This window comes from Besnoitia besnoiti, chromosome III, assembly GCF_002563875.1.
Source record: "Besnoitia besnoiti strain Bb-Ger1 chromosome III, whole genome shotgun sequence".
In the NCBI taxonomy this organism is placed as follows: domain Eukaryota; phylum Apicomplexa; class Conoidasida; order Eucoccidiorida; family Sarcocystidae; genus Besnoitia; species Besnoitia besnoiti.
In genome coordinates, this window is record NC_042358.1 from 954,880 (window position 1) to 972,629 (window position 17,750).

A 17,750-nucleotide genomic window follows, 5' to 3' on the forward strand; every position below is an offset into this window, starting at 1 on the left:
GCCATGATGCAGCCAACAGGAGAGTTCCCCGGAGCTCCGTGGCAACATTACGTTGTTGCCGAGACCTTACGTAACAAACTAATGCAGTTTGGCATCGACGAACCAACATCAACGGGGCCTACGCAAAAGGTAGAAGAGAACGGCGTGTGAGAGGAACTCTGCAGTTTGTCGGGCCTCAGGTCCTTTTACAGGTGGAGCATCGAGGCTATGACCGATTTCCCCGCGTGTCAAATGCGCGTGGGCGGCTGTGCTCTCTGTGAGACTCTGAGCCACGTATTGTTTGCTGCCGCAAACCCTGTCACACGACTGTGAACTACCTCATGGCGTCGCGTTGTCGAGCGGCACAGCGCGACCATCGGCGTCAACAACAGTATATCTGCATCAACACCGCAGATACCCGCCTCAATTACTCTACCGTTAACGGGCTCGCACTGCCCCACGGTGCTTCAAGCGACTCCCGTGCGTTCTCGAGGGAAATACAGCCCCTCGCCATTGCGGAATCTCTATTCCGGTTGCGATTCGCCTCCGCTCCTGCACAACCCTAAGCTCCCACACCCGCTTTCCGTTTGTGTTCAGCTGCGATGCTGCTTGCCCACGGAAGCAAGGATTTGTAGCACCGGTACCAGAAAAAGTCTGGCCGCTGTGGGCGTGATGGCGGCTGAGTAAATGACCGGCGTCAGCTCTTTTCTGCAGTGGATCTGCGCGTGTCTTGAGCAACATGACTGCTTTACGGAACGGACCTGTGTTGTGGACTCCTTACTTCTGCTGATCCCGCGGGCAACTTCCCCGAAACACCAATTGCAGGGGAAAGCCGGCAACCCGTCCCTTTGGTCGGTTGGTGGTAGTAACCTTGGACGAGGGTTCCCTCTCGATGCTCTCTTGTGAGCGCCGTGCGCCTGCTGCGACGCTCTTGCAAAAGCGTGCTTTGCCGAGTCCGGCAAGGACTCTCTGCCGGAGAGCGTTTCCCTAGTCGCTGTTCTGCAGGTGAGCGTGTTTCTGCTACTCAGAAAGTTCGTCGTCTGACAGTAACTCGCTTCGTCCACACCGCCCCGCGCCAAACGCCCGCTTGCCGGCGGGCGGCGCCTGGTGTGCTGCTGAACAGCGCGCGGCACGTGCCAAACGACATTCCGAGCGGAAAGCGCGACGAGAAGATTATTGCATGGGCGGGGTGGCTTGCGCGCACTGCTGGGGTGGCTGAGCAGGCAGGTGCCTGCGACCGCTCGCCGTTTCAGACCGGCGGGAGGGGCGAAGACTGCTGTGACGACGATGTTGCGTGTGACTGGCGGAATCGACGGCGGCTGGAAACAGTGAGCCACGCCTGGCAACCGCCTGTGGACATCCAGCCGAACCTAAAAAATTCCTCTTCACGGCTTGTATGTTTCCTTCCTTGCGGGACGTGCCTGCTTCCTCTCATCAACACCCTTGCTTCTCAGAACGAGCGAATCGACGCATTTCCTTCGTTTTCCCGGATCCCCTGCGCGGGACGTCATGTTCCCAGCCCGAGCGGCGGGTCACAATCGACGGACATTTAGAGCGACGTGCGGTCGAGAATTTTTTCTCTGTTTTGTCGAGTGTCCTGCCGTTTTTTTCATCAGTTAAAGTACTGGTCATGGCAAACCGAGTTTAGTACGAACCGGTTTCCGTGGGCTATTGTCCCTATTTTCCGCAGCTTTTCCCTCCCGTCGCCGTGCGCGTGACGTGGGTGGCAGTGCATGTTGCTTTGTCGCCTCGCACCTTTAGTTCTTCCCTCCCTCCTGCCCATATTCCCCCCACCAATATTCCAATCTTCCCCTTTTTGTTTGGTCTGTCATGCCCCTGTCCACGTCCTGTAGTGGCGTCAGGTTTATCCAGCTGCCCTCGAAGCGGGCGTGCCGCAGTAAGGCAACCGTCGCCGCACAAGAGATTCTTCTGTGTTTCGTGTCACGATGAAGGAGCGCTGCAGGCCCTCTATCTTTGCAGCCACACCTTTTGCAGTCTTCCTTCTCGTCGCCACCTCTGCGTCTATGCCCGCACTGGGCGGCGCGTCAGAAGGTTCCGTTCTCTCGGCGGCAGGTCTCACGTCGGCGTCCGGCGCTGTCGCCTCTTCTGGCGGTGACGGCCTCTCAGGACCCCTCTCCACAAGCACTCTGCTGCAGGCGATTTCTGAGCATGCGCGTGCGAAGGACGAGCCACTGTCTAAGTCTGACAGATCCGCGTTGCACGAAGATGCGAAAGCTCACATCATCGCTCTCGCGAACGAGTTCCAGAAAAAACTCGTGGACCCCGTAACGAAGGCGGGCAAAGCTGTGGCGCAAGTTGCAGCGGACGCCGCAGCAGCGGTCTCCGCGGCGGGCGGCGGTGCTTCCCCTTTGGCGAATGGAACGGGCTTCATCCAGCTGAATGCCAAGGTCTCGACGCAAGGCGCACGCGCGGGTGAGGAAGGAGGCCTCTCGCCGGCAAAGGCTGAGCGCCTCCTAGGCCAAAGGCATTCTGAAGCCAGGAGCCGACTGTCGAACAAGCAAGAAACTGAAAACACGAACTTTGCATTCCTCGCAGCGGAAAGACCGGCTGTCGCGGTGCAGCTACAGCTCCCAGCGGGTTTCACGCAGCAGACTGCCCAGGAAATGCCTCAGGCTCCTGCGCCTGTCACCGCGGCCTCTGCGCCGACCCCTGCCGCCTTTGGAGCTGCGCCAGCCGCCATGCCTGCTGCGCAGCCCGCCGTCGGGCTTCCCGCCGCGTACCCTGCGGCGGCGCCTCCGCAGGTTGCAGTTTTGGTCCCTTCGCCTGAGCAGCGCCAGCAACTTCAGCAGGTGGAGTTGGCTAGACTTGCGCAAGTCCGACAGGCGATTCTGCAGCAGACGCAGCAGCTGGCGGCGCAGGCACCTCAGCTGTCAGGCTACAACATGGCTGGCGGCGCCCCTGCGGGCGTCACCGGCGCCGGCGTGATGCAGGTCCCCCAGCAAGGCCAGCAGCATCTCCAGGATCTCCAGTTGCAGCAACGCGCGATCGATGCGGAGCTCGAGAAGCTGAAGGCCCTTGAGGAGCAGGTCGCCGCCCAGGAACAGAGAGCCGCGGCGCTCCTCATGAACCAACCAGCCAACCTCATGGGACAGCAGCAGGCGCAGGCTCTGCCGCCGCAGGCCTCGTCTCCTCCGCAGGCCAACTCTGCTCCGGGGGTCGCGAACCCGCTTCTGCAGAGTCTGGTTCAGCCGCCGCAGGTGCTCGCGGCGATGCCAGCCCCGCAGGCCGCTGCACCGGCCGTCGCTCCTCAAGCCTTCCAGGGGGTGCTTCCGCAGACGATCAGCCCACCGACGCCGCCCGCGGCCCCCGTGGCGGGCGAGGCGGCGCCTGCGCAGCCGCCTGCGCAGGAGGCGCAGACTGAGACAGAACCTCAGCAACAGGAGGCCGCGGGAACGCCTGTCCCTAGTTCGCCGAGCAGCGCAGACGTGCAGGAGCATGGCTTCGTGCCGCCTCCTCTGACCTTCCCGGCGCCACCGACCGCTGACGCAGCGCAGAAGAACGCAGCTGGCCTCCACGTCCTCGAGTGTCAAACCGATGTCGCCGCCTGCAAAGACAACGGTAAGGGCGCCAGCGAGGACGCGGCCGGCGACGGGCAGTTAGGCCGTTTTTTTCGTTAAAATGCGAGTAGAGGAGGATCTCAGCTGAGCGTGACCGAATCTGAAACCGACGCGGAATTCTGTTCCACGTCCTCGTGGAATGTTAGCGCATCGCCCCGCGGCAGTGCGACGCGTCGCGGAGGGTGGCGATCTTCCCCCACGAGCTGTGCCGGGGTTCGTTGGGTGAAAAGCGTCCTTCATGCGGTGCGCACGTGGAGAAGCTGCTTTAAATTCGAGACTCCCTGTCTTCTGGTTGTGCCGCAGAGAAGGCAGTTGGCAAGGTGAAGGACTACATGAACGGCCTTCGTGCCACGGTGGACTGCGCCTGCCGTCAGATGTTGGCGGTGCTGGTCTGCAAACTTATCGCGGATCAAGATGAATTGACCTCCAACGGCAGCGCCAAGCTCGACGCGCCCGAAGCGGTGAGGAGGGTGGGAAGAGCGTGGGGATTTTGCGTGGAGCCGATCTCTAGCTGGGTGGACGGTGCTCTGCGTCTCGTCCGCTCGCCGCGTTGCGTTCCTGCAACCGGAGAGGAGCGACGTGGACGTTTCTGTCGCTGTGTGTCGCTTCCTCTCTCGCAGGGCACGCTGTCGCTCACTCTCTCGGGAGCGACTTGCAGCGCCTTGAAAGCTGCTTGCCCCTCGGTCGCGGCGGAGACACTCCTGGCGACGTCCCTGCCGCCGATGCCTCTCGAGGCGACGATCGCGGCGGCGGCCTCTGCGACCGCGGCGCCCGCGCAGCTCCAGGTGGCGCCCGGAAGAGCTTCGCTGGGGGGGCCGTTGGCGTAGCGGTGCAGGCCGAGAGACAGCCTGCTTCGTTCCTCGAGACGCGCGCGCGTGCAAAGGGCAACTCGTCCCTAGGTGCGCTGACGCGCGCGGCGCAGAAGGCTGGAGTGCAAGTCGCCCAGCGCCTGTTGCGGCAGGTTGAACAGCAGCGGAAAATTCAGGCCGACGCCGTGGCGGCCTTCGCCGACCTCATCCAAGCGCAGCCGAATGCTTTCAGCCAGGCGTCGTTCCTTGGCCAAGGCGCTCAGGAAGCCGTCTGGATGTTCGCTTCGGGACCGGCTGTAAGCGACGAGATACGAGTCTAGGGAAGCTGGACAGAAATAGGTCGGCGGAAGTGTATGGTGATAAGAACGCAGGGGGCAGGCGTCGAGCCGGGGACCGTCGCAGTGCAACAGAGTGACACTGCGATGGAGGCCGGCACGCGCGTCAACCGTGAACAAACTGAGGGCTGTCTCTGCGCGTACACATATATGTATATATATATATAGAGAGAGAGAGTATGTATATATATATATATAGAGAGAGAGAGAGCGAGAGATACTCCCTTACTTGGAGAAATGGAGCAGGTGCCTGAGTTAGTTTCGTTTTCTAGCTGGAGTTTCCATGCGCTGCTTTCCTCTGCCGTCTCAGGAGCAGTGTCAGCAGGTGGAGACCGTCATTCCCGTCCCGCTGCCCGTCGACACGGAGGAGCGCCGCATGAATAAAATCCACGTTCAGACTCCAGAAGACGAGAATCAGGCGCTGTCTCTCGTACCGCCTCCGACCACCGCGTAGTGGGATGCGTCCACTCTAACTCTGACAGTATGTACCTCCGAATCTGTTCCGAATACATGTAAAGGCATGCATACGTACGAATGCTTCGCCGCGAGGAACGATGGATCAGAGCCCGCTCGCCGCTGCCATGCGCGAAGGCAGAAAGGCAGGCCACGCGCGCTGCGCGATTGGCTGCTTCCGCGTGAATGTGAGAAGCCAGGCTGGATGAACGAAAGAAGTCACATGCAGGGGGGGGGGGGGGCAGTGTACGTGATAAATGGCGGTTGCTGTCGCGCTGTCACTGGCGCATGCACGGGAAGTACCGGAACGCATGTCGTCCATACAAACAAATGTATCTATTTATCCCTTTCTTGGCTATTGAGAGCCTGGCTGCGGTTGTCCACACACACATGTGGGTAACTCGTTAGCATCAAATGCAGATTTGAGTGTCATCCTTGTCCGCCTCTCTGAAGGAGTCGCTCCGCATTTTGTGATGGGGGAGGACCGCTTCCGACGATGGCATTCTCCGTTTTTGTCGCTTTTCGGGAGAACGCGACAAAACGCAGTTAAGGTGCAGCGCGCGCTGCTTCCACTAAACCCATCTTGAGAGAGATTCGCCAACGTTTCTCGGCAGGCGACTTTGGAGCGGCTGCAACAACGGACTGGGGTCTCAGCCTGTCCGGTGGCGCCACTACTACGGTATGCGGCACGCCGGTGTTGAGAAGAGGGAGCGAACCGAGACCGGGGAGTAATGCCGCAAGTTGTAGATACCACGTGTGTCTGTTTGTTGCCGCCTGTGTGTGTGTGAGTCGCGGCATAAGGCCGCGTGCTGCGAGTTTCCGTGCCTCTCCACTGTTCGTTCTCTGCACAAGGGAAGAGCTCCCTCATGCTTGTATTCCGTCATTCGTGCGTCGGGACGTCTGGTCTGCAGAGTCAGATCTTCAGAAGACGTGTCTCCCCCAGAGACGGGAGGCCGTTCCCCAGTCTGCCTCCCCCCGCCTTTTCCGAGCTTTAATCTTCATGCCTGATGACAAACTCTCGCGGGAGCTTGCGACTGTTGCAAGCTCGCTCGGCGGCTTCGAATGATTTGCGTGGTCCCCGAGCCGAGCCTCATCCGTGGGAGGCCTGCCTCCCGCACCCGCTCTCGTCTGACGCTTTAGCTCGGGCGTGCACTCGCAGAGTGACAAAGCAAACACTCCTGGGCGCGCTTCGAGTATCTCGCGAGCCGGCGCTCTGGGAAGCTGCGCGGAGTTTTCGCGACGACAGGTGTTCCTAGACTGTACTGCATGAGCGACGTTCACAACCGGTGCGTGAACGCGTGTCCTAGTCATTCAGACTCTTTGATGTTCAACACGCGAGCGTCCCACCTCGCCTGACACTGGCGTGAGAGCCAGCTCGGAATAGGGAAGCAGACGTAAAACACGGAAAGGAGTACTCCACACGCTTACCGATATAGACGCGCAATCCCGGAAACAAAAAAAAAGCAAGCGCCGCACTATCTCGACGACTGCGCGCACCCTGCCCAACAATGCAATCGTCGATGTACTGCCGCCACACGCGAGGTACACAAGCGCGGGGCAACCTATAAGGAAGGTATTATATGTATATATATATATATGTATTTGTAGGGTTTAGAGTATGAAATGTGTTGGTCAGCGGTGTATCCTCCAGCGATCTCGCGTCACAACAACATGCGACTCTGCCAGCAGACATATTTGTATATTGCCGCACTGCACCGCCTGCATGTTCACAGCAGGGAGTGGGCGGCTCGCCGACTGGCTACGATATTTCAGAAGGCCTCTCGTCGCTCCGGCTTCGTATGCGCCTCTTCGCCAAGGTAACGAAGGAACCACGGGTCGTCCAGGACTTCCTCCGCACCGGGACGCGCCTCGGGTTGTTTGCTGCAGAGCTGAACAAGACGCAGAAAAAAGGCAGCGGCCTACCGCATGCAAGCCAGCAGAGCGGAGAGTCGAGAGACGGTGCACGTTCACGGGAGAGAGGGGGACGGTGCAGAGAGGCGGAAAACACAAGAAAGCAGAGCAGCACAGTGTATTAAGGGATGCACATCGGCTGCTGATAATTACAGGTGATTGCCACCAGAGAGAACTGCTGCCTGTCTGCGTCTTGATGTTCCCGGGAAAAGACACAATTTGAAGCAACGCACATGCAATCGGAAAGACAGAGATGCGCCGCAGGGATAGACAGCGCTGGCTGAGAAAGCAGGGAAGAAGCAACAGTGAAGAAAAGCAGAACCACGCAGAAAAGAGGCTTACACGACAAATGAGCGCTCGGCCCTCGGCGGATATGTCACGGGCGAAGGGCAGATCTGTCACGTCGCAAATCTGACTGAAGAGCGCTTCCTGGAAAGACAACGCACACGCCAGAAACGAGCGCAGCCGCGAATCCGCGCCTCGAGACCTCACTACCTCATCCATCGCGCGTCTTGTGGCGACGCTCATGCGCGCTGAACACCTGCCCGTGCATGCATCCAAAACTGCACACATTAATTCACAATTATATATATGCAGATATTCGTACACACACGCCGCTTGCATCTGCTGTGCGGAGGATCCATGAGGCTCGAGAGAGGCAACGACACGCAGTCATTGATGGAGACCTCCAGCACGTAGCCATGACAAGATTTGCGCATATTGAGCACGGAGAGATGCTGCCGCGCCGATCTGTGCTTCCTGAATCAGCTATTCTCGTACGCATTCAAACACCTGCTACGCTCTGCATCGATGCACAGCACACCTCTGCGCAGCTGCTGGCGCTAACTTCTCCCTTTGCTGCATCAAAATGATGTGAATCTTACATTAACATGTATACACATATTTACGCATATATATATATATATATATATATATATATATATATATATATATAAATATATAACATGCGTTCGGGCATAAAGGCTCTTGTTTTTCCGCCGCGCCTACTTTCGAGTCTCCGACGAAGGGCGGTCGCCCCATGAGCAGCTCGTACAGACAGACGCCGAGACACCAGAGGTCGACTTTTCTGTCGTAGGGCTCCTTCCTCACGATTTCGGGCGCCAAATCTGGAAACAAAGTGAGAAACATCACAAAGCACAAACGCAGGACCTTCCATTCAATCCTCGCTCCTAAACGGCTGTCGCATATGCGCGTTTCCATTTATTTATCTAGTTATCTATCTCTCTCTATATATCTAAGTGTATGTATCTATCTACCTATCTACATATATATATATATATATATATATAAGTGTATGTATCTATCTATCTGTCAATATCTCTATCTGTATGTATATGCATGTGCGCGTGAATACGCCCGGGTGAATCTGGCTGCTCCACCTACCCCCGCCGCCTGCGCTCATGCAAGCTGCAAGACGTAGACGTCGCTAAAGACTCTGTGCGGGTTGTGTGTACAAATATGCCCGCCGCGCGGCGGAGACGTTAGCTTGGTTTCTCACATGTGGCGGTTCCACAGAACGTCGTGCGCTTGTGCGTTGTAGAGAGTCCGGCGAGGAAGGAAGACGCGGTCGGGGAGAGAGCCGCGGAGGGGCGGCGATCGATGAAACTTTGCTCGCGACTTGGCGGCGGCGACGTGCAGTAGCAGGCGAAGCCGAAGTCGGCGATTTTCAGCTGGCCAAAGCGATAGAGAGACCGCGAGCGGCGCACCGGCGAGCTCCGCAGGGGGTCACGCAGGAGCGACTCGCCAGCGCCGCCGCCTTCCACAGACGCGCGGAGGGGGCGGCCTGAGGCACAGCGACAAGAGCACCTGCGAGGCAACCCCAGCTGACTCGCCCCAACTACGCCTTCGCGCCACTGCATGCGCAGGCGACTCACGACAACATATCCACTCGGGCCAGCGGCGAGGCGCAAACGACCTGCCCGGTCAGTCCGACGCGTACGCGCATCGGCTTACACTCGAAGAAAACTGTGACCCACGCCGCACGAGAGACAGAGACAAGGCGACGCACACGCGAGGGGCCTCGACAGAACAGGCGACAGAATAAAGAGTGCGACGCACGTGGCAACGCCACGCCGCTCTCTTACGCATCTTGCTCGGCGTGCCGGTATCTGCGTTCAACTGCGTGAGAGGCGAAGGATGCAAAGACCCGCCGGCCTCCCCCCCTTCCCACGCGCCTGTCTGCACTCACGCTCGAGGTCGCCTGCCTTCCGCTCCTCGACCTCGAAGTGCAGCAAAAGGTTTTCCGGCTTCAGGTCTGAACAAAAAAAGAAAACGACATACTTCCATTGTATTACAGAGCGACAGAAAGCGAGACGCCGGCCGTCAGAGAGAGACGAGCGAATACACGGCACGCACCCAAGGGACTTCTGTCTCACGTTCTCGTGCGCGTGATCGCCACACAGAGCGCGTGTGCCATCAATATATATATATATATATGTATACGGATATATATACAGATATATATATATATATGCATATACACGGAGATGTCTACACGTATGCATGCGTTTACAGGTGCTCACATCCACGTGTAACGCAAAGGACACAGGCGTAAAAGAAAGCCGTGTATGTAACGGGCTTATTAATTTACACGCGTCTAACGCTATACCTCTCAACGCTGGACGGCCTGCTCAATTTACAGAACTAATCAACGCTTCACCGGTTGAGAAATGATCAGGCGCGACTGCAACGTCGCCGCATACCTCGGTGTACAATGCCTCGGGCGTGCAAGTAGCAGAGCGCGTCCACGAGCTGGAAAATCAGCTGAAAAGCAGCAGACAGAAGAGGCAGCACTAAACGAAATCAGCACACAAAACGCGCAGAAAAAACGTGCAAGGAGACCGACGGGAACAAACCAAGGCCTAGCCAGTCCTGCCAGAACTCGCCCGCTCAAAGACAGCGCCCTTTGGCGCACCGTGAAAGACTCGAAAATGCAACGGCAACGGCCCAAACTAAGGAAAATAGAGTCTCTGACCTCGAAGGACGCTTGTCATTGAATCGATTTGTCTATCTATCTATCGGTCTACCTGTCTGTCTCTGTCTGTCTATGTATCTATTTATACCAATCTATATCTTTCTATCTACCTGTCTATATACATATACATATTTACAAGCACATGTTTGTATATTCCCTTCCACAACGGCGGAAAAGCACACCGGTGTGTGTGGGTTGTCGTGTTTGCCGTTCGTTTCAGTTTTTTCGCTCTCGAAGTACTCACGTGAGCGGCCTCTGGCTCTGACATGCGGCGACAGCGGCTGCGGAGACCGAAAAATGAAACACGTAGACCAAGCGCAAGAACGTGGGAACCGCGTATTCAACCCAGCAGGACTGGAACTGAAATATAGTGATAAGGTAAAAAATCCGAAGGCCAGGAAGACGTATCTTCAGCGCCGACGGAGGAATTCGGCGAGCGCGCGAACGCGAAAGAATCGTCGGCTAGAAAATCCACTCACGGAGGCGTCATAGGGCGAACCCCAACCGGCAGCGCTGAATCCTACAGTCCCCGGACCGCCGCGCACAGAGACGTGAGATGAAGGAAACTCGCGATAAAGGCAGACAGCGCTTACTTCAGCCGGTCGCGAAGCGTTCCTCCGTTGGCGAGCTCCAACACAAAGTAGAGTTTCTGGCGATCCTCGAAGCTGCTAAAAAACCGAACGATGTTCGGATGTCTGTGGAAGAGCCGCAGGGGCGGAAACGCAAGGCGCATGCTTCACTCTGGCAAGCCTCAGGCTGAGGCAGTCTGCGGTCTGCGGGCTGGTTTCAGCGCACGAGATGCGACGCACTGAAATGTGAAAGTGAAGTCTAGACGCACTTCGCCTAGATAATTCCCCATCAATATATATAGGATTAGGGCTTAGGACTATATACATATATACAGATATATATGAATCTCTATATATACTAATCTACGCATTCTCGTGAGCACGCACGCTCGGGACCAATTTATCCGGAGTCCTCTGGCTCTACGTTCACGAATGCAAGTAGCAGACCCATCCATATAAATATATACATATATAAATATATTTGCAAAAAACGGATCCGAGAGAAAAACGCGCAAGGCTTTCCAGTTCGAGGGCTCCGCTACTCTGTGCATCTATCCATTTTCATCTCCCTTCGCCGTTGCCAGCGCGTGCCTTGCGACTCACTCGAGCCTCAGGTGGATGTCTCTCTCTTTCTTGATCTGGTCTCGAATTCGCATCTGACTTATCGTCGCCTTGGAGAGGACTTTGATCGCCGCGACAGCATCGCGACTTGACGCGCCCTCTGTGGGTGCCTCTCTGGTGCCCGCGCCGCATCCGCGGTTCGCGCGATCGCCCGCAGCATCGTCGCCCTCGCAGATGCACTCCGTTTGTTCACCGAGCGCGTCGGGAGAGGGAGAAGAAATCGCAGACTCGTCTACTGCGCCGCCGTAGCGGAAGGCGAGCAGGCGCTGCAGCAGCGGTCCACCGATGCAGCGGGCGCGGTGGACTGTCCCAGTCCTGAAGCAAGACGTCGACGCACAAGAAGGCATCCGAGGAGCGCGCTGGCCGGCCGAATTGAGGGAATCGTGAAGCCGAACGAAAGCTAATGATGCAGATTCAGTATGAAGCTGCTCTAAAAACTCGCGCAGTCTCGTCACCTCCTCCCCTTCCCTGAGGCCGCACGCTGCAGCGGCGCCGCCCCTCTAACGCTGTTCGCACAGGCCTCGCGCCTCCCGCTGCTGAAATCTGTTTTAGGTCTTTTCATCTTCCACTTACCTGCCGCAGCCGATAGGCACTTCGCTGTCCGCGCAGAAATCCTCAATGCGCGGCTCTGTCCGCCCCCCAGCGCGATCGGCGCTCTCGCAGACGCCGTCATCTTCAATCTCCTTCTCCCCTAGTGCGTCTTCGCCGTCTTCAGTGCCTTCTCGCGCGCCTTCTCTGCTGTCCGCGGATGCATGCGCGCCATCGCCGCGCCTGCCCGCGTCGCCTCCGCGCAGGACCGACGCTCCCGGGCGCACGCCACGCTCGGCGTCGCTCCCAGTCGAAAGACCTCCGGGTTCTGATCCTTCAGTGGTGTCCTCGCGGGCCTTGGCAGCCGCTGCGCCGCGGGAGGAGCTCGCCTCAAAGCGGCTGTGCGCCAGCCACTCAAAGTACGAAACGTTGTGCGGTAGCGAGCCCGCTGCGGAGGCCAGAGCTCCGCTCAAGGAGGCGCTTCGGTCCTGCGAAGAGGCCGCGAACGGCTGCGGCGAAGAAGAGGCGACTGAGGCCGAGGCTCGGCGATCCGCCGCCGGAGGTGCGCGCTGCTGCGAGGCGCGACGGCCTCGCGACGGCAGCGGCGGCAATCCCCCGGGCGCGCAAGGCCGCGAGCCTCGCGCGGCAGCCGCGGCAGAGCCCGAGGACGCCGAGGACCCGCAACTTGAGCGCCGACGCGCATGCAGCGGCGCCGACGTCAACGAGCTTTCGCGGCGTCGGGTGTCTCCGGATCGCGTCTCCTCGCCAGCCACACGAAGACTTGAGTGACTGTCTCTTCCCGCGGTCTGCACCCCTCCTGCTTGGCGAGGCGAAGGACGCGCGCAAGTCTGAGGCGGCAGCGGAGGCGCGCGGGCATGGGCGGTGCTCGAGGTCACCTTGTGGCTATGGGAGACCTCCGCCTCCGGTCTCGTCCCCGCGTGCGAGAGAGAGACCCGAGAGTTCGTCGGCGCCCGCGTCTTCGCCTCCTTGCGGTTGCCTACCTCCTCTCGCGTTTCGCCGCGCCTTCCTTTGGTCTCCTCCTGTTTCTGTTTGCTCTCAACCGCGATTCGCGGCCTGCCGTTCTCGGAGTCGCCTTGCGGCGGGGGGGCAGGGGTCGCTGCGGACGACGCCGAAGCGACGGGCGCCGCAAACGCAAGCGAGCTGCCGCCGCGCGCGCCGTCCGTGTCGCGCCCTCGCCGACAAGGCGATCTGCGTCTCTTCTTCTGCGCGCGAGCCTCGGCACGCGACTCCCCCAGTCCGCCTGGCCATCGGGGGTCTTCAGCGCGCGTGTCGCCTCCAAAATGCTCAAGGGGCGCCGCTCGGGTGCCCTCGGCCGAGTCGTCCGCTGCCGCGTGGGCGGGTCCAGCCGAACTGCTGGAAGCAGCGGAGAACGTAGCGCTCGTCAGCTTCTTGAGGCTCCGTGCGCCAAGCTCCCTCTCAGCCACCAGAGACCGAATGGAGCGCGGAATGCGTGCGGAGTAGCGCGGACGAGCTGCAGCGCTGGGCGGCGTCTCTGAGGATCCCCGTTTGCCTGTCTCCTGCGCAGCATGTGAGGGCTGCGACGGGTAGAGGCCGGGGACTGCTGACGGAGGACGCCACCCCCCACCGCAGTGTTCTGCGCCTTGCCTCGCCTTCTCTTCTTCTGTCTCTTCTTCCCGCCCGAGCGTCGCCTGTCGCTCCAGCATCGCGGACTGCTGCTCGCCGAAGCGAGGGGTGCTTTGCGGCGGCTTTTCCAGCTCTCGCTTCTTCGCGTCGTTCTCATCTCCTTCAGCCTCGGTGGCCGCGACTCCCCTGCCTGCAGGTTGCTCCCCGATGCGCGCCGCGGCCTCAGCCGTTTCGCGCGCAGTTCCGCGCCCGGCGCGAGGGGGGCGTTCGCGCGGTTGCCGGTCTGCCGCGCCTCCGCCGCTATCTCCCTCCCGCGAGAGAGGCGGGAACCCGTGCGCGCCGTCTCCGTTCGTCTGGCGTGAGTCGCGTGCGCGGCGCTTTCCTTCCCCCCTCTGGCCTGCGTCTCGCTTCGCGTCTCGCGCGTCGCCCTCAGCGCTCCTGGGGGGGACAAGAGCGACAGGGGAAGATGCAGAAGTCACAACAGGCTCTCGGCGCCTCGGGTCGCGCCGCGAGTCAAACGGCTTCGCCTCGTCGGCGGTTGAGACTGTCGAGTCTCTCCACCTGTCTTCCTGTTCGCTGCCGGCCTCGTCTGCGTGAGTGTCTCGCGGTGCCTCCCGCGACGGCAGGCCATCGGCGGGCGGGCACTCGCGCCCGCGAGTGAAGTAGGAGAAGAACGAAAAATCGCCTTCTTTTTCCGCCTCTGGCGACGCCTTTTCCTCGGCTCTCTGGAGCGCCTGGCTGCGTGCGCCTGCGGCCGCCGCCTGCCGGTCTTTAGGGGCGCTGGCAAGCACGGCGGCCTCCCCCCCCCCAGCCGTGCGTTGCGTGACCGCAGCGCGGGCGCTGAGCGGCACCACGGGTCGCAGGCGCCTGCTGTCCCTCTTCGAAGCAGCCTCTCGATCGAGGCGGAGGCGCGGCTCACCAGCCGCTGGATGCGGGGAAGCAGCGCCGATTGACACGGCGCCGCGGCACGACGACGACGAGACAAAACGACGCGCGGAGCCACGCACATGCGAGGACGAGCGCGTGGAAGCCGAAGACGACGCAGCGGCAGAAGGAAGCGAGGAAGCGCAAACTGAAGCCGCCGCTCGCGAGGGAACATCGCGTAGTGAGGACGAAAAGCACCGCGGCCGCACCGCCGCTCTCCTCCGCGCAGCAAGACCAGCCAAAGCGGGCAGCGCCCGCCTCGAGGAAGAAGAAGCGAGGCAGGCGGACGGGGGCGCGGGAGAGGCGGCAGACGAGACGAGGCCTCGCCTGTTGAGAGCGCGCTGGGTGTCTGGGATTGGGGAACCAGCCAGCCGGCGGCGCGCCAGACTCGCGTGCGTCGCGAGGCTTTCAAAGTTTTCCAGCAACACAGGCGCGTCTCCTTTCTCTGCGCGTTCTATCTCTCTCCTTTCTCTCATCTGGAGACTCTTTGCGGCGCCGAGAAGCGCCACGCGAGGCAGAAACGAAGCCGCGACTCGCCTCGCGTCGGTCTTCGGCGCTGCCGGTGACTGGCTGCGCGCCTCAGGACGCCTGCGTTCATCTGGCTCGCTGCGTGCTTCGCGGCCGTCTGCGGGCGCAGCTTCTCGCTCTCTTCGCCCCGACAAGGGAGGCAGCTCTTCGGCCTTCATTCGGGTCTTGGCACGTCCTGCTTCGCTAGCCTGAGACGGGTATGAGACGCTTTCTGCGCGCGCTGGGTGCGCGTCGTCTCGGCACACGTCTGGCGCTGTCCCTGTCGCCACTTTTTCGCGTCTGCCTCCACAAGGGGGGCATCATTGCTTGCAGAGTCAACGTGCCCAGAAGACGAGGCGTGCTTCACATGCGCGAGTGAATAAAGTCTCCCGCCGTCTCCGCTGGGCTGTCTCTCTGTGTTGCAGGCCTCGTTCTGCGTCGTGTGAAACTTCTCAGATGATCGCGACTGGGCGCCGACGTGGCGCAGGTCCTCACGCGCCGCGCACAGCTCTCTGTTCCTGAGGAGAGATGCGAACTTGGTATCTTCGTCTCTCTCTCCGTCCTCTTGCCGACGGCTGTATACCAGCCAAAAACAGTGTCTGCGTTCCTGCCGGAGCAACAGCTTCTCGTGGGCGCTCTGCGGCGGAATCTCCCTGGAAACAGATGTCGGGCGGCAGGGCGTGTCTGCGTCTTTCTCACCTTCTCTGTCGAGTTCAGACAGAAGAGGCGGCGCCCTCTTGGAAGAAGGCAGACGCCTCGAGGCACTGCGGAACTGAGTACGCGTCTGAAGCGTCTTGACCTGCGCGCCGTTCTCCCCATATCTGCTTCGTCTTGCGTCGCTCTCGCTCCCTCCATGCTGTCGCCCTTGGCTCGGGTTTAGCGTTTCATTTCGCCCAAATCTCGAGACGCCGGTCGCGACGCTGTCCGCGGCGGAGTCGAGCCCGCCGCCTGCTTGTCGCGCATATTCTTTCTCGCTTGCCGCTGCGTCTCTCGCGCCGCAGAGGCCTCCGCCTTCGCCGTCGACGGACGACGGCGGACGCCCCCCCCTCCTCGCCTGCGTCGGCAAAAAGTGCCGCAGAAGCGAACACGAAGCAGGCAGGGGTCGCGCGGCAGCGACAGACAAAGGGGTATTATCCGCCACTGAGGAAGCGGTGAGCAGCAGCGGCAGCCGAGGAGATGTCGGGAAGTCTCTTGGGGAGTGAAAATGCTCATCGTCTTCTGTGGGAAGAGGCTTCGCGCCAGGCGGCGCTCGCCGCGCGCGATTTTGCGTTGCGTCGTGCGGCCTTAGCCGCGCTTCGGCTGCTTCGGCTTCCTCTCTCCGAGCGAAAGGAAGTGACGCATGCGCGTAGGCCGACGGCGGCGACGCTGACGCCCTGCTGAGGCTCTGAAAGAGCGATGCTCGCATGGTGTCTCTCGCGCGCTTGGAATTCGCTTCCTTCCTGCTGCAGCAGCCCCTCGCGCGGCTGCGACCTGGCGGGCAAGGGCGAGGAAGGCGCTGCGGAAGAGGAGCGACTGAAGAAGAAGGGAGAGGAAGAAGGGCCGCCGAAGAAAACGAAGACGAAACAAAGTGGAAAAGCAGCTAAAGAACCCGAAGAGAGTGGTAGAAGAGAGAGTGGCGCTGACCGCAGGGGCGTAAGAACAAGATGAAGAAGAGAAAGACACAAACACAACAGCGACAGCGGGAGGTAGAAGAAAAATCTTCGATCGCTCGCCCCCGGAGGAAGACGATGAAGGAAAGCTGGCAGGGACGTTAAACTAACGACGAGGATCGAGAAGAAGCGAGATATCGCGCGATGAAGGTATTTCAAACCCCGACAAGAAGCGCCTCAGAAGCGTAGCACTCCACGAAGGGAGGAAACAGAGGAGCAGAGATCAGGAACGCGACCTCAGTGCGCCTCCCTTCTAGTCGTGTGTCGAGCAAAACCAGTCGTCCTCGTCTCTCTTTGGCTTCACCGCTCAAGCGCTCCCTCTCCTGCGGCTTCTCTCAGCACAGCATTCGTTCAAAGAGGAGTTCTGACTCCCTTGTGCCTCGATTCCTCTCTCTCCTGCCTTGCCCCTCTTGGCGTGTCTGCGCAATCTCTTTCTGGAGCCCTTTCGACGACTATTCGACGAGCGTTCCTTATCCTCGCGCGCGTATCTGGCAGCGGTTTCTACTCCGAGTCTCCTTCTTGGGTGGCGTGCCTCTTGTGCGTGCTTCTCCTGCTCGCTGTTGACGTTCGGTAGGGGTTCCGCCGTTTATTCTCACTTGTTTTCCTAACCTCAGCTCCCTCCTCTGGGCCTGTTTTCTCTCACGCCGCAGCCGAGAGGACTTCCCGCTCGCGCAGCTTGCATGTGCGCTGGGGAAGGGGAGCGAAGGGAGGGACTGCACAGGCAGCTCCCCAGGCGAGAAAAAATCACAGAAGTCGAAAATGGAAAGCTCAACTAGAGGCAGGCTGCCACGGCCTCCACGAGAAAGCACAAACTTGGACTTAGAGGCGAAAACTCCGCATTTTCCAGCAGAAGTAGAGCCGCTGATTTCTGGTGGCTGGGGGGTGGCGAAAACGGTGGCAGTTCGCATGTGACGAGACACGCACAAAAACAAAGCCGAGCGACGTAAACGCCGCCTTTTCCCTGTAAAACTAACTTTCGTTTCAGATTAATTCTCTTTTAGTCGAACTTCATATATAATTCTTTTTCTCTGTTTTCCGCCGTTTTTATGGAGCTTTCCTCCGTCGCTTCCCCAGCGTGTGCCCCGTCACCCCGTGTCTGTCTGCCAGCATGTCTTCAGCGCCGCCTCAGCTAGCCGCGCGCAGCACACCAGAAACCAACTCGTGATAAATGCCAAAAACAGAGAATTCCTTGCTGTTTCTGCCGCCTTACCACGTTTGCGACTGCTAATGGTTGCAAGAGGAGCTCGCGGCTCTCGAGACTTGTCTCCTCATCCTCTGCACGAACAG

The 17,750-nt window shown here is 59.8% G+C and overlaps 3 protein-coding genes across 3 annotated transcripts; 1 reads left to right on the top strand and 2 right to left on the bottom strand.

Moving 5' to 3' along the window:
* Positions 1-1,925: 1,925 nt before the first annotated feature.
* On the top strand, positions 1,926-5,155 carry BESB_044510 (uncharacterized protein; the record flags this gene model as incomplete). The annotated part of the gene is made up of 4 exons (XM_029362902.1): positions 1,926-3,558; positions 3,861-4,018; positions 4,216-4,662; positions 5,012-5,155. 4 exons carry the CDS (start codon positions 1,926-1,928, stop codon positions 5,153-5,155), a joined length of 2,382 nt encoding a protein of 793 aa, XP_029220268.1.
* Positions 5,156-6,075: 920 nt separating this feature from the next.
* Positions 6,076-6,465, bottom strand: BESB_044520 (uncharacterized protein; the record flags this gene model as incomplete). Its single annotated transcript, XM_029362903.1, has 1 exon — positions 6,076-6,465. The coding sequence occupies one exon, from the start codon at positions 6,463-6,465 to the stop codon at positions 6,076-6,078; it is 390 nt and encodes a 129-aa protein (XP_029220269.1).
* A 458-nt stretch (positions 6,466-6,923) lies between these two features.
* On the bottom strand, positions 6,924-16,219 carry BESB_044530 (uncharacterized protein; the record flags this gene model as incomplete). Its single annotated transcript, XM_029362904.1, has 11 exons — positions 6,924-7,043; positions 7,408-7,494; positions 8,074-8,192; positions 8,585-8,869; positions 9,275-9,340; positions 9,789-9,849; positions 10,305-10,341; positions 10,654-10,755; positions 11,233-11,565; positions 11,824-15,118; positions 15,514-16,219. The coding sequence occupies 11 exons, from the start codon at positions 16,217-16,219 to the stop codon at positions 6,924-6,926; spliced, it is 5,211 nt and encodes a 1,736-aa protein (XP_029220270.1).
* Between the last annotated feature and the right edge of the window lie 1,531 nt (positions 16,220-17,750).